Genomic DNA, 22,482 nt, shown 5'->3' on the forward strand with positions numbered 1-22,482 from the left:
TCATTTATCCGTAAACAGGAGCTTAGATTTATCGAAATTGTGTGTAAATAAGACAACATGATCACAAATAATACAACAAAAGCTTACAGACTTTTCATCAAGATGTAAAACACAAGAAAAGATGAAGAAGTAAAAGAGAAAAATCTTGACTGTTTGTACTATTGTAAAAAGACAGAAAATATGGTATCAAGCAACGAGAGAGATGCCGGCGATGATGAGGCTATCGGCAAGAACTTGGTTTGCAGCTTGAGAGGGGTGAACACTGTCCCAAAACACATACTCGGTGGCGTTGCTGCAAGTTCCCGACTTCTGATTGCACAGAACAAACGTTGTCTCCACGGTCCCTGTCCCACAGCAGCCTCTTGTCGCCTCCACGAAGCCTACAGAAAAGGAAATTAATTAGAAGACGCGCAGGTGAAGAAGCACATTGTGTGAAAAAGATGTATATATATACATACCAAATTTCTTGGGATTGGAGACAAGGTCGTATAAGGGCTTGAAGATGTCAAAGATGACGATCTTCAAACCGGGGAGCTGCTTCTTGAGCTGAGAAGCAGCTGCATTGATCTTCTTGTTGAACTGCTGAGCATCGGTGTTGAAGCTGGCGACGCAGCCGCTCTCGTGCTGCCCGAATATGGTTCTTGCTAGAGGGAGGCAGCCTGTTGGCGCCAGTGAAGTGGCTCCGATTCTTCTTGCTCCTAGTCCGTACAAGCTCTGCTCCAAATCATTCTTAATTACTCCAACTTCGTGGACTTCAAATTGAAATTGAAATCAAAATCATTAATTAATTAATCGTACCTTGACAAAATTCGAGAAGATGTTGATGAGATAGGAGGAGTACTGATCGACGGTGTAGTGCTTGTTGAGGAAAGGGTTGACGTAGTAATTCTGCAGAAAGTCGCTGTTGCCGGCGCCGATGAGGTACAATGCGTCTTTGATGATTGATGATGCGTTCTTGCTCCCTGCCACGCTCGCTAGCTTGCTCTGGTACTCCTTGAAATACTGCAGCTGCTGCGACAGTGGAATCACATGCTGCAAAAAAAATATAATTAATTTAATTAGCAAAAAAAGGAAAAAGTTTTTAGCAGAAATTGATAGAGATTCGATTCTCTTACGCTTAATTCTGCTGTGTTATCGTCGTATCCGGAGCCGGCTGAGGCGAAGTTGGCTCCGAGAAGAAGATTCTTCCCCGACGCTTGCGGGCTCAGATACGCCGGCGCGTAGGCCGTGAATCCGAGATTCTCAGCTGCGAACAAACAAACAGATTTTTGTTGCACAATGTGATGATGCATGAAGTTGAAATTCGATTGAAATTAGGGTTTAGGGTTTAGGACGTACCCGTGATATCGGTGGCTAATTTGCCGTTGCAGAACCTTCCAGTAGGTTCTCGATTGGAGAAATCCTGGCCGTAGGGAGGGTGGTCGGCCTTGAAGATGGTGTGAATGTAGTCGTTGTTTCCGACGTCCACCGTCGAATCTCCGAACGTTATGATCGCCGGAACTAACTGAGAGTTTGCGCAGCTGCACAGCACGGCAGCAATAATAGCTAACGCGTATGCTAAAAAACCTCCCATATTTTTCCTTTTCTTTTTCTTTTAATTTTTGTGTTTCTCACTCAAAACTAACTCACTCGTACTCGAATTTATACGTGTTTGAGTGATGAGCGTTGGGATCGCCATTAATGAGTTGCTCAAAAGGTAGTTCTGCGGCATTGAAGGCGATGATGCAATGCAATAAATATACCACACCATTTCTTCTAGCTTGTAAGTAAGGATATCTTAATTAGAGGAGGGTTTTTTTTTTTAGTTTATTTAGATCAAGTTTTTTTTTTGGTTAGTTGTGGATATGATTCACACAATTATGGCCATGCAACAGTGATGAAATATCTCAGCAGAGAAGTGGTTGGGAAGATATAGGCAGAAAATGCATTAGATATACATATGTTTGTAATAATGTTTGCATGTGATGTGAGTTAATTTTGTTGACGCTGTGTTTTGGACAACTGTGTGTCTTTACTCGTCATCTTCATGCATTTTATTTTTGAAGTTGACACTCGGGTTTTAAGTGGATACATCGGATGTAATGAGTGTCTGAATAATTAAAATAGGTGAAAAATAAATTGGGTTGATCAACTCGTGGGGGAATGAAGATCTGGTATGTGATGTAAAATATAAACTTTTTTGGGGGATGAAAATCTGGTATGTGATGCAATATATGGTCCAAAAGTCAAGTATTGCCAATGAACCATGTGATAATTATAATGTTAGGAATGGTAGGAATTTGTCGGATGAGATTATATATAATCTCGATGTTGAATATAAAAATATAAAATGTTAGTATTATATAATGAATTCTTATTAATATTTATCAGTGAATTAATTAACCCTAACTCAAATAAACATATAAAAAATTATAAACTCTAATTAAGTGGGTGAGTAAACCCTGATTAAATAATTTTAAATTATATTAGAACACAATAAATTAAAATTGAAGAAAAAATTATTAATTAACAATTATAACAAATTAAAAGTGGGACATGGGATACCAAAAGTGGGATAGATGGATGATCTCATGTGTACTTATATAGTTATGTGATTTTGAGATGCAAGTAAGTTGTTCATGTCTCCATTAGACAAAAACTTGTTCATGTTCGTTTAATGAGATTCGCTAATATACAAGTAAGTTTCGAGTCTGATATTTTTCAATTCAATTATACTCGTATTTTTTTTTTGTCTTTCTACAAAACGCTTGGAGTTATAACTTGATTACATTTCCATTATCTTTTAGCTTTACTCCCAACTTTAAGTTATTGGGAAATAAATGGAGTAATTTTTAAATAAAAAGGATGATCGTATATTGCGTTATGTGGCGCAACATCATTAAACATAATTCATATACATAACATACCTATGTACGTATCTGTGGTTTTCAAATTTCAGTTTTTAGTTTAATAAAACAGTGCATTAAATGAAGCTAAACTTTTTGAGGAAGTAAGTAAATGACATAATCACATACTGTTAAATAGGAATACGAATTGGTTCAATAGTTTAAAAACCTAATCTGTAGACATAGATTAGTCCATTTCATTGGACTTGTATCCTGAAATAAAGTCAAATCCTTAGCCGTATTTTTATGTACCAGATGTAATAAATGTAATGTAAGTCCAAGAAAAAAAATGTATTTAACAAATCTAATGAATTCATGTGCAGAATTCATTACTTAGTTTCTTTTTTTTTTCTTTTTTTTTTACCTGAGAAAAGGGGTGATCGAATTTGAACCCTATATATACCTTTTTATTTACATAGAAACTCATCACCTCTTAAATGTCATAGAAGGAAAATTCATTACTTAGTTTGTCTAATTAAATAGTGCAGTTGATCTAGGTTTGTATAATTGAATGTAGGTGCTCGAAGGGGGCTAAATTAATTAGGGATTTGAATTCGGTTGACTTAATCGTATTTGCTGGCAATTTATTAGTGAAAATAATTATTGGGATTAGTGTGGGGTCGGAATGAACATATATGTATGGGATAGGTTCAAATTTGATTTGACCTAGCAGGAATTAATTAATTGAATTTCGAGCAGGTAATTAGAGTTTTAAATATTCGGTTCACACTGAGTAGTTATCAATAGTTAATTAACTATTTAAGTATTAACTTTTTAGGACTTATTAATATACAGACTACAGTATATATATACGAGATGCATGGTATGGTTTAAGTCCAACCTCGTAGTGGCAGGGTGTTGATATTTATATTAAGGTTAACCACGTCAAAATTCATGAACTTCGACCCGATTTCAAGTTTTTCCATGAACCTCACATTTTACCTTTAATTCCTCAAATTTAAATACTTATTCAATTTTTTCACACTTTTAAGCTCTAATGATCAGTACCAAGCTGACATAACTCTTACGTGGCAATATCAAACTGACATGATGCCTATATGAATTAAAAAATTGACATATGAAAAAATAAGAAACATAAAAATAAAATAAAATAAAATTCATCCATCTCCCTTCCTCCACCTCCGTCCGATGGAACACCACTGTAGCCGACGAATCGTGAAACATTGTCGCCGCCTCCGCCGGAAGTCCCCCACGAATATGCTTCCCCTTGAACCCCTTAGCTATGGCTTCCCACCGCCCCGACTTCCCCATTGAATGCTTCTCCATCAGCTTAGTTAAATCAACACGTAAGGCATCGATTCGCGGCAGGCGGCGACAGATCTGGTAGATCGACGCCTCAGTCGATCTGCTTGGTTTTTCAAGTGGAGCAGCGGGGATCTCCTCCAGTGGTGGGACGAGCCCTCCGTGGATCTCCTCAAGGGAAAGGGAAAGAGGCGCAAAGGGATCGTTGGCTCTAGGCTTTGCGAACCGCCGCTGCTACTGTGCTCGACTTCCGGTGAGCTCGACTGAACAGGGAAGGACGGCGAAGTTTGTGTAGCTCATCCCCTGCTCCGATTCGCGGCATGTGGCGGCAACAACTGCACCTTGTCTTCACACAGCAGCGGTAGCTCCGTCGTGTGTCAGGCGGTGACCGGCGAAAGTAAGGGTGTCAGCCTGTCAGGCAGCTGCGACCAAGAAGGAAGTCAGGGTTGAGAGAGAGAAAGTGAGAGAGATAAAAATATAGGATTAAACGACGTCGTTTTGTTCATTGTCCGACAATTCCACGTCATATTTTCGGCACCTTAGAAAGTGTCATGTCAGCTTATAATTTGGGAATTTATGAAAAATGTGAAAAAAATTGAACAAGTGTTTAAATTTAGGGAATTGAAGATAAAAATTGAAGTTCATGGTAAAGCTTGAAATCGGGTCAAAGTCTATTGGATTCGGCGTAATTACCCCTTTATTATTTTTTAATAAAAATTATTGTAAAACTAGTGTTAGAAAAATAGATTGTTTGAATTGCTAAAAGATATGTCTACATTCGAGAGAGAAGTATAAGTTTTGGTCCATCTTTGGGAAAAAAAATGTTTCCTTGTATACATCTCTGTGAATTTTGTAGCATGTATTGTTTTGAATCTTTTGATGCGGACATAGCACAGACGATTTTAGTTTATATGTAAAGAAAATACGCAAAGACGATTTTAGTTTATATGTAAAGAAAATACTTTTTTTTTTTTTGATCGGACAAAGTCATGTTAGATGTTAGTAATTAGTTCTCCCATCCACTCCAAGAACCACCTTATCTCTCCATTCACCAAATCCACCTTATATCTCCAATCTCCAATTCGCTCCCAAGAGGGATCGAACCCGGGTCACTTCACTTAAGTGAGGACCCGGTGGCCAGTGGGCTTACTTTCCAAATGTATGATTGAGTTATTAAGCTCTAAATATTTCATGAAATGAAAACTGTTTATCCAATAATTAAATGTTTTTGTGCGCTCTGTTATGTTTAAGGCTCGCAATTCATGGATCGATCGAGGTTCTCTTATGGCCTAACACGTTATTTGAGAATTGTGTACACTTGTTAGTTGTTTCGGTGGGTTGATGTAAAGAAAATACTAACTCCTTGTGTTTATATATTGATGAGAGACTAAGCGAAGTATGTTTTAATGAAAAAAAAAACTAATATTTTGAACAAAATAAAACCCTTTCTTTTAGTTTCTACGATGAAGCTCTTTTCATAAACATTTTTTCGATGTATTTTGTATAGAATAAGTCGAAAATAAAAACAATATGAAATTGAAATTCATTCAATCTGTAAAATTGTTTCCAAAGATACTGCGCAAAATCCTATGAAATAAATGGTTCTGTCCATTATCATTAAATAGACGGATAAATTAATAAAATTTCGAGTCGTTGACAACAGAAAAATGATTATTAAAAATATCAAACTTATAAATTATCTTAAAGAAATAAATTAATATGCTTGTCAAACATTGGTAACCTTTGTTGTAGAATTCAAACAACGGAGACTCATTTAATCAGTTAAAAGAAAATGATGATGTAGTTTTTATTCAAACGGAGTATAATTATAGGTCTTAATCAAATGGCACTTTCATGGCCTTATTTAATTATTTATATGTTGTTAAATCAATCTTTTTCATGGCCTAACTACTTTCGGTGGCCTTAAGTACCACGAGTTTTTAGGGGAAAATTCACGATGAGTACAAAGTCCGAAAATAAATTATGTAAATTTGTTCAATGTTTTTCCTTTACTGTAACCGAGTTAATTAAACTTAATTACATTATATAATATTATTATGGGTGTGCTTAGTGTTTACGATTCCATAATTTATGTTTTTAAGTCAGAATACAACTAAATTTAATATATAATATTTTTCACGTATATTTACATTAATAATATTACCATGTCGTATTTACAATTAGGTTAGATTATTTATTATTTATCAGTAAGTTAATTTCACATTAAATTACTGAATTCTTTTTAAAATAATTTCAAATATATCAAAATAAAAATTAACAATTTTCGATTTCATTGGAGAATTTGTAATTGAATCGAAAATAAATATGATCTATAAATACACGTCAATAAAATATTTAAAATAATTATGTATTTCATTCCTAATTTCACATCACCATTCATTCATGTATTTTTCGGGTGTACTATCACCATTCTATCTCTAACTTCGTTTGTTTCAATTTATTATTATCAAGCGGTCACCTTATCCGTGTCACAAAACTTTAAAATAAGGAATAGAAAAAGGAAATAAAAATTCAATAAAAGTTTAAATAGCCCCATACGGCCATACTCAATTACTAATTACTAATTACTAATAGAAAAAGACGACAAAACACATTTCAATTTTTTCATTTTTCCGCCGAGTCACCGCGAGAAAGATGAAAACTATTATTAATTTTTTTTAAAAGGTACCAATATAAAAGGCAAATAGTAAAGGTTTAAATGGTGACATAAACAATACAAAAATTGTCACCGATACATTAATGTTTCGTACTATACTTTGGATCATTTAGCCATTTAGGCAAGGTTTACATTCTAGAGGTGATCTTGGTATAAATTGGGTCTACAGTATAATCAAATTGATTCATATCTAAACTCTTATTCGCATTTTGATTTTAATTTGCATTTTGATTCAAATCGTATAAATGATACTATATACAAATGACATTGTCAGTAATTAATATTATTATGTTATATAAATGACACTGCGTGTAAATGACACTATAACATTATAAACGACATTGTGTATAATTGACACTATTCAAAAATATAAATAACACTTCCTGTAATTGACACTATAAGATTGAAAATGACACTATAATATTTTAAATGACAATATAAGATTGAAAATGACACTATAACATTTTAAAATGTTACAGTGTCATTTATATAACCAAATATTGTCAATTATAGACAGTGTTAATTATATAATCGAATAGTATCATTTACACAATTTGAATCAGGATGCGAGTTAAGATCTGAGTGCAGGTTAACCCGATTATACAGTACATTCGGTTGTACTCTAATTTTTATGTACATTCAAAAGGGAAAAAGAAAACAATAATGCAATAAAAAGAAGGGTTAAGTATCAAATCCACCCCTAACATAGAGACCCTTATCACGTCTAGCACCCTATAGTCGAGGTCGGGTCAATTAAACCCCCGAAGTACTTAATTTCCTCCAATTAACCCCTATGCCCTAACGTCTACTTAACGTCGTCCGTTTTTTTTTTTTGCTTTTTTTTTATAATTTGAATAGGTGGGCCCCACCCTTCCACCATTTATCTTCCTTTCCTAAATTCTCATTCAGATCGGTGACCCCTCCTCCCCGATCTGCAGGCTACATGATCGGCTAGATCTCCTCCGCCATCTGCAAGCTCACCTGCCTCTCCAGCCTCACCATCGCCGACTGGAAGGGCATCTCTGGCCCTATCGCCTCCTCCCCTTCCTCCGAATCCTCGACCTCATCGGAAACAAGATCTCCGGCGAGATCCCTACTGACATCGGCCGCCTCAGCGTGCTCAACGTCTCCGACAACCAGCTCTCCTGCACCATCCCCCGCTCGCTCACCAACCTCTCCTCGCTTATGCATCTCGACATCCGCGGCAACCAAATCTTCGGCACCATCCCTAGGAATTTCAAGAAATTGAGGATGCTGAGTCGAGCCTTGCTCAGCAAGAACAAGCTCAACGGCCCCATCCCGGTCTCGATCTCTTACATCTACCGCCTCTTCGTTTGGATCTATCTCTGAACCAGCTCTCCGGCCCGATCCCCGTCGGTCTGGGCAAAATGGCGGTTCTCGCCACACTAAGCCTCGACAGCAGCAGAATGTCCGGCCCGATTCTTACGACGCTGATAAAATCAGGAATAAGCATATTGAATCTGAGCAGGAACGCGCTTGAATCCAGAGGGGTTCGGGCCGAGATCGTACTTCACTGTGCTGAATTTATCTTACAATAATATGAGAGGCAGAATTCCAAAATCAATATCGGCGGCGACATTCATCGGTCACCTCGACTTCAGCCATAACCATCTGGTAACGAAGAGAAATGGTGGAAGGGTGGGCCCCACCTATTCAAAAAAAAAAACGGACGACGTTAAGTAAAAGTTAGGGCAGATGGGTTAATTGGAGGAAATTAAGTACTTAGGGAGGGGGTTTAGTTGACCCGAACTCGACTATAGGGTGCTAGACGTGATAAGGGCTTCTATGTTAGGGGTGAATTTGATACTTAACCCTAAAAAGAAAAGGAATCGAGCGCAATCATTTGATGGAACTTATTTTTAAGTTATACTCTAAATTAATCATTAAAAAAAAAGAATTTTTGTTTTAAAATTACGAGAGATATCTATTATATACTCTCTCCGTCCCGTTACAAATGTTTCACTTTCCATTATGGGATGTCCCATTATAAATGGCTCATTCCTCTTTTGGCAATATATTCCATCTCTGTTTTTTCAAAAATATATATATATTCCATCTCTATACCTAACTAGTATGTCCATTCAACATTCGTATGATGCACGACGGACATCAAAATTAAACGATATATCTAAATAAATAAATATAAACAAATACTACAAAATATGTTTTAAAAATAAAATATAATTATCCACACCAATTACTCAATAAAATCCTGAATTTGAGAATGTAAATTTTCAACTTTGTATAAAGTGTAATGATAATTATAGTTATTAACTAAATTTTAAAATTATTTGATAATAAAAATTAGTATTACGCATATTATTATATAGTATTACGCGTCATAATAAATAAAAAAATAGATATTTTCATACACAAACATAAATAAAAAATTGTAAAATTTTAATGAAGAGAGAAAATAAAATCTTTTAAATTTTAAAAATTTTCATTTCAAATTCACTTTTTATGATTTTTATTCTAAATATTAAATTTAAGATGCATATTTAATATTTTTTTTTCATGAATCAAATTTGACGATGTTTAAAAAAAATAAAATATAAGAAAATATAAAAACATTGTTAAAAATTTGTTGGGATAAGAGAAAGAAAAAGAGAGAGAAAAAAAATGGAGGGAAAAAACTCATCTTTTATATATTATATAGATATATAGATATTTAAATAATTTTCACCAATCCACTTTATCTACTTTCTCCACATTTTTTAATCTCCGTGTCCAAAAGTAATGAGACTATTATAATGGAACAGAGGGAGTAATTAAATAAACAACTTGCACGCGAGCGGAACCTTTACACCACATAAAGGTGGAAAAATAATTATACGCAGGCGGAATCGCTACCCACACAAAAGTGGAAAAACCACAAATGAGAGTTTTTGGGTGTTTCAACTTTGCCACTTGAACTAGGTTTCATTGAAAAAAGAAAAAAAAAAAACTCCCTTAATTCCTTCAATTCCTATATATAAAAAAACTCTCTTAGTTCCTTAAATTCCAGTGACACGATTTATTTAATTAAGCACAAATACTATATACTTACTCTTTGAAGTTTGGTAATGGCGAATTTGGGATCGAACCCTAATCTCATACTCTATAAAAATGAATAATGTCACTAAGCTATGAAATTTGCGCTATTATTAAGTATAAATATACATTTAGATGTTATCCTACGTATCCAACTTATTATTTTAAAACTTTGAAAAGAATCATTGACTTGCTATACTCCCCTAAATGTCGATGCTAGGGTATGGAATAACATTAGTTTACAAATATTTGCAAACAAATACTACCATATTTTTTTTCGTAATTAGAGAGTCAATCTATCTATATAATAATAACAAAGCCGGCTTACCGTAAGTAGTAACTTCTGTTTTTCTATTTTTTTATTTTTAAAATTTGTTAACACATTCATTAATTACGTTGATATAAATGCATTAATTTCAATTGTACAAATATAAATGCATTTAGTGCGTTAATTAAGTCAATTAAAAGTAATTACCTTTTTAAATATAATTAAATGAGTTACTTAAACTTATATAGAAATCTATCTATATAATATATAATAATAAAGTCGGCTTACCGTAAATAGTAACTTCTGTTTTTCTACTTTTTTATCTTTTTATTTTTAAAATTTGTTAACACACTCATTAATTACGTTGATATAAATGCATTAATTTTAATTGTACAAATATAAATGCATTTAGTGTGTTAATTAAGTCAATTAAAAATAATTACCTTTTTAAATATAATTAAAATGAGTTACTTAAACTTATATAGAAAAGAATTGACTTTTTCCAAAAAAAAAATGAATTGACTTAATTTATGTTTTGAAGGTGTTGATTAGAAAAAAAAAAATTGAGGCTAAAGATATTCAAAGTTACATATATACGACAAATCAATTATCAATTATAAGATTATATATAGAAATAAATTGACTTAATTTATGTTTTGAAGCTGTTGATTATAAAAAGGTTGAGGCTAAAAATATTCAAAGTTTCATATGTACGCCAAATCAATTATCAATTATAGAATTAGATTTGTCAATCAAGCAATTATTGATTCGCCACCTTAAATCACAATATAAATATCTTAAAATCAACAATATTATCACTCTATTTTGTATGTCTCTCAAAATCTCTGCAAAATTCTTAATCCTCTCTGTAAATTTCCCCAGCTGATAAATGTCTTCCCCGTCGCCGATTATATTTCTCTTGAGACAACATCTTTGATGCCACGACTTATATGCGCTTGTTGAAATTGAAAAAGCAAATGCAGAGACAATGAAAAGGAATGAAGAGCTGCAAATTTTATGCCTAAACTGCAAAGTAATTTATGTACGTCTCAAATGTAAAAATTATATAAAATAATCTATTGTTCATATTTGTTTTATCCAAGTGTTAATGCGGAATAAATATATTATACATTGTTGTTCTTCTTATATAACCGTAGTATTTATTGGCACAACTTCATACTTCTTCACAGCATTGGCTCTGTTTTTAACGAACAACCTCTATCATATCATAATTAATAAATTTCTTACAAATCTAAGATCCACTTCTTTCTCATGCGTTAGATGAAATGTTGATCATGTACATAATAAATTAAGGGTATGACAATTTAACTCTTATCACTTGGTTCTGTATCCTGTTACATTGTTCATTTCATCATCTCTTCTCATGCATTTTTTTTATTGTTAAACAAATAAATTTAAAGATTAGGTGATGTTTGACTCGAAATTGAAACCTTTTGCCTCAGGTTCATACGTTTATATTTTATATTTATGTTAGCAACTTCAAGTTTGAAGGTAACTTGGTGTTTCAAGGTAGTGCTTGATATGACTCTCCTAAAATCTATCTCTTTGTGTATTTGTGTATGATATTTTTGAATATCTTTAAAATCTTGGAATGAAATTAAAATCTCTCATAATCAATCGTGGAATTAAAATCTGTACAAGCAATAATATTATAGTATGAATGTGGTGTTGCAATTGGAGGCAATTATATTATATGGAATGAAATTAAGTGTAACAACTCTATTGCTTTTCTTGAATTTGTGTAAGAGACAAATTTTGGGATGGAAGAAATTACGTATATAATACGAGAAAATGATTATTATATTTGTGTTAGCACAAATATGTATTGCTTTGTTAGTGATTGAGATAGAATTGGTTCGATCTCTAGAGAAATATTTGCGGCTATGAGTCTTTTTGTTCATTGTTTCAATACTGGAAACTAATTTAATTTATTTTCATGCTAATCAGTAAATTGTAGTAATAAATAAATTTGCAACTTATTGTATCAATTACATGATGTCTATGTTTGAGTTTGAGTTCAACTAATTGAAATAGAAGCAAGGATCTTGAATACTACTAATTGAAAATTTTGATTCGGGCATCCAAACTCGAACCGTTCGACAAGCCTAATCATGACCTAGATTGTAGATAATTATGTTTTTAAAACATAAAAATAAGTAAGTGTTAAAATACATAATAAACATTTATATGGACTTCATTGTTGTTTTAATCCACAAAATTCAAATAACAAGATAAATTTGATGGTCATAACTTCGGTCATGTTATTAAGGAACATTGACCATTCTCAAGGAGTGTGTAATAGAACACGTGTGGTGATTAAAAGACTTGGTAACAACATGTTGGAGGCTAAAACATTAACCGATACTAATTCTGGCCAAAAAGTGTTGATTTCTAGAATGTCTCTGACTCCATCAGATTCACGACTTCCATTCAAGTTCGAATAGAGACAATTTCCTCTTATTATTTTGTATGCCATAACAATCAAGAAGAGTCAAGAATAATCTATGCCATACGTGAAGTTTTTTCTAAAGAAATCAGTATTCTCTCATGGTCAACTTTATGTTGCTGTTTCAAGAGTAAAGAGTCGGAGTGCCTTGGAGATTTCAGCATGTGATAAACATAATAATACCATATCAAGTACAATGAATATTGTCTACAAAAAAGTTTTTCAAAACTTATAAATTTACTAATTTGTATTACCATGCTTTATTTAATAATTCAATTGTCATTTTTACATATTATTATTATTATTATTATTATTATTATTATTATTATTATTATTATTATTATTATTATTGATGATGATGATGATGATGTAATTACGTTCACCTACTTGGGTCAAGTACAATGGGTGAAAAATATAAATAAAAACAAAGAATCAGCTGTGACAACATAGCCTTGGCAGACCACCGTTGGCAGTCCACCCGTGGAAACGCCACCTGTAACACATATGTCAACCTACACCCGTGGCATCCATGTCAACGTCACCCATGGTGCTTCCAGCTATGTTAACCTCCATTTGTGGCAGTTGTGTCAACGCCACCTTTGGCGTCTCCAGCTATGTCAATGCCACCCTTGGCACCTCCAGCCATGTCAACTATTTAGGTCTAATTGCACTGTTTAATGAGCTTTAGGGCTAGGTCCACTTAATAACTTATAAATAGGACTCTTATGTATAGAATTAGGGGCCGATTCATTATAATTATTCAACTCTATAATTGTATAACTCCACAAATAGTAAATTCTCTCGGATTTCTCTCCGTGGACGTAGATCTTAACGATCAAACCACGTTAAATACTTGTGTTATTTTTATATTTTTATATTATTTATGTTGAGATTAATTCCACACTCATCAATTATATTATTATTATTATTATTGCACCCATATTTGTAATAGTATAATTAAAAAATAAATTATTTGCTTAGTTAAAGGTTATGTGTTTTTTTTTCAATATAACACAATAATTTTTATTTATTATTTTAACACAATACAATGTTAATTAATATATAATTAATTAGCGTTATATAAAAAAAAGACTACAACAATTTACACACGGGTGAAATACTAGTTAAGAAAAAGATTACCCCTTGAATAGGATCAAAACGAATAGTCATGGTTACAACACTCAAATCTTTGCAACTTTCCAACAGACTGAATTGATACCTTTTTTTCAATTTTTTTTAATAGTCCATTCTAATATAAATACTGTAATAAAGCATGCCCAAATTCTAATAACAACTATCTTTCTCTTCGGCTCTTTATTACTTTTACATTATATATATTTCTATCATATAATCTTATTCCTCATAAGTATCTGCAAAATTTTATAGTATTATAGATATAGGAATTGGTTCAATTGAGATTTATATATATTTTGAGATTTTGAGATAAATGAACATATAAGTACATTTTGATGAACTTGTCAATTAATTTTTATGAACGCGCGTTGGTCTGGGGTTCAATCCCTACAAGTGGCGTGTTTTTTAAATAAATTAAATAGATTAATATGTTCATGAGTTATATTGGTTATGTTCAAAGAATTTATTGATATGTTCATTTATCTCAAAATCTCAAAATATTTAAAATCTCAATATAAGCTAACCCTATAGATATATATATATATTCTACTCCATAATATATGCATAATTATATAGTGTGTATAATGGGCGAATTTAAATATAATGGGCCTACTCTTGCTAGTTACGGATTAGGTGTGGGCCCTAACAGGCCTAAATCTCTGAGCTGGACTTTTAATATCTCAGCCCGTCTAAAGGTTAATGATTTTTTAGCCCATTTGAAATGGTTGATTCTATTCATAGCCCCCATTTTACTATTTATAGTAGGGCTGGGAATCGGGTCGGGTTCGGGTACCCTGCCCGAAAAAATCGGGTACCCGAACCCGAAAATCCCCTAAACCCTATACCCGACCCCGACCCCGAAAACGAAATCGGGTACCCTAATACCCGATCGAGATTCATACAAAATACAGATCAAGAAAATTCATACAATATTCATACAGATCAAGAAAATTCATACAAAATACAGATCGAGACTCAGCAAATTCAAATGAGGCTACCTCTTTTAAAATTCATACAAAAAAAAAAAGAAGAAAAGGCGTAGACAAGCTCGGCGGCGGAACAAGCGGCTGGGGGGGCTGGGCGAGGTCGCGGCTGGCGGGGGCAGCAAGCTGCTGCGTGCTGCTGCGGGGCTCCACTGGCGGCACGGCTGCTGCGGGGCAACAAGCTCGGCGGCGGAACAAAGGGGCGACTAGGCGAGGTCGCGGCTGGGGAGGCTGGGAGCGAGCTCCTCACTGGCGAGGGGCGCCGCTGGGTCGCCGGAAACGGAAACGATTCTGGAGTGGGGGCGGCCGGGCGAGTTGGGATTGGAAATTTGGGATTTGGGATTTGCGAAATTGGAAGGGCCGAAATTGGAATTTGGGATTGGGAATTGGAAGGGCCGAAATTGGAATTGGGGGCTCGCATTGGAAATTTGCGAAATTTGGGATTGGGAAGGGCCGAAATTGGATTACAGCTGTGCCACCAATGTATTAAATAATTTAAAATAATTCAAAATATATTAAATTAATTAATTCGGGTATTTCGGGTATACCCGATACCCGATCGGGTATACCCGATACCCGATTTTCTAACACCCTAAATACCCGATCCCGAACCCGAACCCGATTTTTTCGGGTATCGGGTACCCAATACCCGATTTTTTCGGGTCGAGTAATCGGGTACCCGATACCCGATCCCGAAATTCCCAGCCCTAATTTATAGCTTCTATATTTAAATATAGGGTAAAATATAAGATAAATTTCTAATTATTATTTTAGATAGTGACTATATAAAGAGTTAAATATATAGAGTCACCTATTTGAAATGGGTAATTATATTCATGGCATGTTTTACTCAGTATAACCCTCATTTAAAAAAATAATAAATAATAATTATGAATTTACTATTTTATCTTATAGCTTAGTCATAGTCCTCAAATTAAATATCTTATAATACACATTATCAACATACGAAAATGTCTATAGATTTTCTAGAGAACAAGTTATTTATTTGGGATCTTGAAAACATTGTCATCAAAAGATCGACCTCAAAGTGGTGGTTTTAGGATGGAGGACGAAATTGGATGTTGAATGTCGTGTTTCTTGCAATCGATTTGATGGAAAAAGAAAGTTGAAAATGATAGTTCCGAACCATTTTTGCTCAATGTTGGAATTCCTTTCGAGCATGAGAGCATTGGCAACGCCTTACACGATAGCACCTACTCGTGTAAGGTATCGTGTAAGGCGTTGCTCGTGTAAGGAGTTGCAAGGCAGCCTTACACGAGGGCTACACGATGGATCGTGTATGCCCGATAGCGTTATTTTTTTGGCGCGTGTTTTACACGCGCCCTATTTTAAAAAAAATAAACTATACTGAAATTCGATTTTTGAAATTTGAAGGCATCTTTGACTGCCTCGGTTTACGTGCCTTTTTTGACCGTTTGAATTTATTATTATTTTTTTCCTTTTTTTCTCCTCTTTATCTTCTCTTTTAATTTATGTAATTTTAATTTTGTTTTTATTTTTTATAATTTTTTATGTAATTTTTAGGTTTTTTATTTTAATGAAATTTTAATTATTAGTAAAATGTGTTATTTAATTTATGTAATTTTAATTATGTTTTTAATTTTTTTATTTTTTATGTAATTTTTAGGTTTTTTATTTTAATGGAATTTTAATTATTAGTAAAATGTGTTATTTAAATTTGTGCAATTAAATTTAAGTGAAAATCATAAAAATCAAAACTAAAAAAATCATGTAGGCTATCATGTAATCTCAATGCAGCCTCCTTACACAATGTGGTCCCCCCTCATCAAGTAAGCTATCATATAACCCCAATGTGGATGCTCTGATGCCCTTATATATGTGTCTGTTGTCGCTGTCTTAAAATCACCATTGTAGTAATAATCTTCAATGAAAGAGAGATCATTCATAGTTGATGTTTAATTGCTTGTTTGTTGTTTTGATTTTGTAGAGGCACAATAGTAAGTTTAAAATTATTATGTATCATTGTTTTAGATGGAAGCTATACTAACGAAGGGCTATGAATAGAATTGCCCATTGAATTTTATAATTAAGGAAGCCATTCTAATTAAACTGACTACCTATTTCTCTTGCATTAATCTTCCACAACACTGTTTTGAACTGTAACGAGAAAAGCAAAATCCATCAATGTTCAACCACGAAAAGAAAAATAAAACTCACATCGCACTTTGCAATCATAAAATCAATTCAACTTCATACCAATAGTCAATAGATTTGTAAAACTTGTATCTATTTCGATCCTTCATTGAAATTTAGAACAAAATATGATTAAACGCATACTAAAGTAATAAAGTCGTTGAACATGTCATTTATTTTGAATCTTCACCGAAATAAAAACAAAAAGTTTAGGGGTGGATCATGGAGAGCCATTGTTAGTCTGAACCACGAAGGGGGAAGAAGCGGCGGCGCAGCAACGACAACACAACCCCGGTGGTGGAGGTTCGCAGCATAAACAAGCCGGGCACCTACCCATCTTCGCCAGCACCTCTGCATTACATAAATTAAATAAAAGGAAATTAAGAAGAAAAAAACAAAACATCAAGAGATGGATTATTTTTTTTGGTACCGGTAAATTGAGCTGCACCAGCAGGTGGAAAGATGGGTGATAAGACGAAGAGGAAGAGGAGCAGAGGCACCATGCTGCTAATCGCCATGACAGAATTAAATCACAAGTTTTTAGGAGAAGGGGTTGTGTGTGTATTGGAGAAAGATATGTTTGTTTGACCCAATCCAATAATTAAAGTCAACAAGAACATGCGGTGTTGTGCGATTGTTTGGAAGTCAAACTACGTGTGGAATTAATTGAAGGCAGCTTGCTTTTCTGTGTTACTATATTTCAAGTTGGTTTAATTTTCTTGAGAGGCTTGGATTCTTTTGTCATCGAACTAATTAATTCGTGTCTGTTGTGTGTGGAGTTTCGTTTTGGGGTTGGGGAAGGAAGTAAGGTCTTTAATGGATTAAATTTGAATTAAATAGGCAGCTCGCAAAATGAAGGAACTTATCTATCCCACATCGAAAAAAACCCAGCAATTTGACGCGTATATATTGGTGAAGAGCAGAGAGACGGTCACGACCTTACTTGAACAGGATCTGTTCTATAGGCTCGTACCTCTGTATTCTTGATTTCTAAGGAGACAGGAAACCATGTCTGGTGGATGAACCATGGCTGCTTGACCAGAGCGTGATTAACCGCACCAGTGGGTTTGGTGTCCGAACCGCTGGTCCAGTAGAGGATCGTTCTCGGTTCACTTGGTTGAACTGGGGTGGTCTTGCAGCTGTCTGACAGACTTCTACTTTTTATTATTCTATTCTTTTAATGTTTTATTTAAATTTCTTCTAATATTGAAGATATTTTTATTTTTCTATTTTATTCAAATTTCTATATTCAATTCTTTTAATGTTTTCTTCAAATTTCTTCCAACATTCAAGATAATAGGGTATAATGAATCAAATAATTTGCTTGATTTGATACGCATATTCAAAATTCAGTATTTGTATTTGAACTTTTATGATTCAAATTTGAATATAAATATTTTTTTATTCAATTAATATTTAAATACGAACAAATTTTAAATTAAATACTATTAAAAAATTTAAATTAATTTTTTTTTGGTAAATAAAACTTTCATTCACGCACGAGGGGGGCAACCCAAAAAGAAGTACAAAGTTCAACGATTAACCAAACAAAAATCACAACTCAAGGCAACAAGACGTATTACAAATCCAATCACTCAAACTAAAACAAGCGACGCTAGGACATAAATTTGACATCCAAAACCAAAATCTCACTTTGATCATTTCGACGAGGTTCTCACAGCAACTCGGCAAATTCTTGAAAATCACCCATTTTCTATGTTTCCATAAGTTCCAAACAACATAAATCCACAGAGATTTCCACCATTCTATAGAGCTCTTTCTCCTAGCATTTCCCAAATGTTGTTGAAAGTGGCATAATGGACTAGGGGTGGATCGGTACGGTATGCCGAAAATTTTCCGTCATACCTGATACTATACCATAAATTGCGGTATGAGAATTTCCATACCGTTGTCGTACCGTACTTTTCGGTATATCGAAGATCGGCATACCGAAAAATTCAGTATGAGAATTTCCATACCATTGTCGTACCGATAGTGCGGTATACCATACCGAAAGTCGGTATACCATACCTTACGGTATATCGAAATTATTGGTGTATATTTTTTTTTGACTTGGGGGAGTTGGGGAGGGGAAGCAGTGAGGTTTGAACCTGAGACCTCACTGTTCACAGACAGAAAGTCGCACCGGTTGGTCCCCTTGAGGACAAATTATTGGTGTATTAATATCAATATATGTAATATATAATATGTATATAGTTTTTTATTATATATAACATAATATATACGTAACCCTATAACTTTTAAAATTATTTTAGTACACTATAATTAAGTTAAATTATCAACTTAGATAACAATGAAATTATATATATTATGTATTCAATACTTAATAAATAGTTATATTATTATTTATCTTTTTATGAGATATATTGTTAAATAATGCATTATATTGTTTTTATTTATATTCAAGGATTTAATGAGTATTGAATAATAATTTAATGAAAATATAGTAAGTATTTCATTGTTTGATATTAATTGCATTTATTTATATTAGAAAAATGACATAATTATATTTTTTTCCCTTAATTAAATGAATCAAATATTTTTGGTTCAGTTTGGTATTCAATTCAAATACGAAATTTTGTGATTAACTCGAATACAAATATGAATATTTTGTTTGATTTGATTAGTTATCAAATATGATTCAAAAATCATAATGCTCGATTATGTATTTAAAAATAAAGAATAAAATAGATATAAAGTAAAATAAAGAAAAAATAATATTTACTTAAATAAAAATTAATATTAATCAAAGCATTAAAAACATTGATTTCAAATTCAATTTATACGAAAGTATTTCATATTTTGAATTAAATAGTAAGAAGTCAAATGAAATAGTAGGAAGTACTATTTCGAATTATATTGTTTAAAATATACTTGTAAAAAATTGAAATGAATATTTGATTCGATTCGAATATTCGCGAATCAGTGTACGAATAGAATATGAATAGCAAATAAAATTTGAAAGATATTCGAGTAACCATTGGAATATGAAATAATTTTTACGAATGTGAATCGAATTCAATAATATTCGCTTCAATTCGATTTGTTTACTTTACATCCGTAGAATTAACTTATTCTAAAATTATAGTTATAGTCTACATATATAATATAACTATATAGCTCACACTTATATAGTTATATATTATAATTGACTATATATTGATATTCTAATTTCATCAATAACCTAGTAGATCTTGTAATTATTGCTTGAGTTTTATATTTACTCAATTTATTTACTTTTCAAAATTTACTTATGACTTATTATTATCTATTAGTTAATTTAATATATAACTTATTCTAGAGATATAGTTATTCTAGAATTAGAATTATAGTATGTAGACATATAAATATAGATATATATGTAGCTCATACTTGTATAGTTATACTCCATAATATACTTGTATATTTTTCACAGTTCTTTAGTTAAATAACATAGATGCAATTTATTTCATATTTATTCAATTTATTTACATGTTTTTAATTATTAATAAATATATATTTTATAAGTTGTCATTAATTTTTTAGTAATTATGATTTTTTTTAATAATTTACCACTAATTAAATATATATATATATATATATATATATATATATATATATATATATATATATATATATATATATAATTTATTCTGACGGTGTACGGGTTTTTTCGGTATATACCGAAACAACGGTATATACCGATTTTTTGGCATATACCGCGGTATCGGTATATATAGGTATACCGCGGTATGGGGAAAATAAAACCGTTGTCATACCGAAAATTTTCGGTACGGTACAATACCGTACCGAAATTTCGGTATTTTTGGTATTTTTTTCGGTACGATAAGTGCGGTATACCGATTTTTCGGTATTTTGCTCCACTCCTATAATGGAGGGAAAATTGCACCTAAATACACAAACATTGCCAAAAATCCATATTTGACGCGAAGTTAGGATTTTACATTTTAATACACCAACTTTCGTTGTTGTCCAAATTTGACATGACTTAATTCTTAAAAATTCAAAAAACAACCCATTTTCGTAAACAATTATATAAAGACCCACTTATGTTATAATTTGGGACATTTAAACCAAAACAAGATATTTCCTTATAATGTTTTCTTTTAAACCATTTTAGGCGCGGATCAAAGATTAAAAGAAAACATCATAAGGAATATCTTGTTTTGATTTAAATGTCCCAAATAATAAAATAAGTGGGTCTTTGTATAATTATTTACAAAAAGGGGTTGTTTTTTGAATTTTTAAGAATTAAGTCGTGTCAAATTTGGACAACAACGAAAGTTGGTGTATTAAAATGTAAAATTCTAACTTCGCGTCAAATATGAATTTTTGGCAAAATTTGTGTATTTTCACGCAATTATCCCTATAATGGACTATCATGTTCAACATAATTAATTCCAAACCAGCTGTAGCAACTACTCCAGACACCAAAAAACATGCTCAACAGATTCACATTGTAACAAACAGAAAGGGCACCTGTCCTCCTCAAGCTCACGTAGCACTCTTCTTTTTGAAAGATTTTGGCGAGTCGGTATTCTGTTTTGCAGAAGTTTCCACACAAAAGATGTTGCTTTACTTGGAGCTAGTTTACACCAGATATTCCTCAAGCTTTCATGCGCCAAAATTCATTGATTTGTTTTTTCCTCAATCTCCTTGTAAGCCGATTTCGATGAGTAAATTCTGGTAGAATGAATGTCAAGACTCCACTCCATTTCCACTCCCACTCCCAAATGTTCTCTACCCATTTTCCTTTATCTTTGATGCAAGTTTCTTTATCTAATGCTATCCTATAAAGTCTGGTAGAATGAATGTCAAGACTCCACTCCACTGCCCACTTATCATGCCAAAAACTAATTTGTCTTCCATCCCCAATTTTCCTACTAAGGTTTTCTACAAACCAATCAACAGAAATGACATGTTTGCACAAATCTCTCCATCAAATTGAGCTTTTTTGCATCTCCCAGCTCCCCACCTCTCCCATGTTCCTTCCACTCTCACCTCTCACCCCATATTTTGATTGAAGCACCCTGCCCCATAGAGAATCTCTTTCTACCCCATTTTCCTAACAATCCTTTATTGAACCAGTCTACTTGTCTAATCTCTAACTCTCCATCTTCTTTTGGTTTACAAATCTAATCCCTAACCCTCCCTCTTCTTTAATGATTTAGGTAAGTTTAAATTGAACACGAACAAATTTCAAATAATAGGAGTATTATTTATAATATACTATTGAAATCAAATACATATAATTCGAAAATCAATGCGAATCAAATATAAATCAAATTTATTATTTGAAAGATATTCAAATATTAAATCAAATATTGCAATAATTTTACGAATAAGAATCGAATACAAAGTATTTGCTTCAAATCGTTTACGACTCTAATTAAGATAGTAACATGAGTTAGGATCATCAGCAACTTCCTAGGCAGTGATGAGATGATTTGCATCATGTTTAGCAGATTAGGGAAAGAATATTGTGATTTCATCATTCCATTTTTGTTACTCAACTGTGTTTGAGAGTTTGAACAGATACCAACGCCCTCGACGCT

At 32.8% G+C, this 22,482-nt stretch overlaps 1 protein-coding gene, 1 non-coding gene and 1 pseudogene across 2 annotated transcripts; 2 read left to right on the forward strand and 1 right to left on the reverse strand.

Annotated features, from left to right (window-relative positions):
- Nucleotides 1–3: 3 nt before the first annotated feature.
- On the reverse strand, nt 4–1,704 carry LOC130992638 (GDSL esterase/lipase APG). The gene is made up of 5 exons (XM_057917359.1): nt 1,339–1,704; nt 1,116–1,246; nt 799–1,032; nt 459–714; nt 4–380 (listed from the first exon to the last, which is right to left on the reverse strand). The coding sequence occupies exons 1-5, from the start codon at nt 1,571–1,573 to the stop codon at nt 187–189; spliced, it is 1,050 nt and encodes a 349-aa protein (XP_057773342.1). The 5' UTR covers nt 1,574–1,704; the 3' UTR covers nt 4–186.
- On the forward strand, nt 1,659–8,621 carry LOC130993810 (DNA damage-repair/toleration protein DRT100-like; annotated as a pseudogene).
- A 9,218-nt stretch (nt 8,622–17,839) lies between these two features.
- LOC130996453 (small nucleolar RNA U3) lies at nt 17,840–18,059 on the forward strand. The gene has a single exon (XR_009092626.1). It is a non-coding gene; the product is annotated as a small nucleolar RNA U3 (small nucleolar RNA).
- The last annotated feature ends 4,423 nt before the right edge of the window (nt 18,060–22,482 follow it).

Source organism: Salvia miltiorrhiza, chromosome 7, assembly GCF_028751815.1.
Source record: "Salvia miltiorrhiza cultivar Shanhuang (shh) chromosome 7, IMPLAD_Smil_shh, whole genome shotgun sequence".
Lineage (NCBI taxonomy): Eukaryota > Viridiplantae > Streptophyta > Magnoliopsida > Lamiales > Lamiaceae > Salvia > Salvia miltiorrhiza.

Bases quoted from the DNA above. Each gene is read 5' to 3' on its own strand.
- LOC130992638 (XM_057917359.1), bottom strand. From the start codon at position 1,573: ATGGGAGGTTTTTTAGCATACGCGTTAGCTATTATTGCTGCCGTGCTG. The intron at 1,247-1,338 runs GTACGTCCTAAA...GTTTGTTCGCAG, and splicing joins ATTAGCCACCGATATCACGG to CTGAGAATCTCGGATTCACG. The intron at 715-798 runs GTACGATTAATT...GATTTGGAGCAG, and splicing joins TCTTCTCGAATTTTGTCAAG to AGCTTGTACGGACTAGGAGC.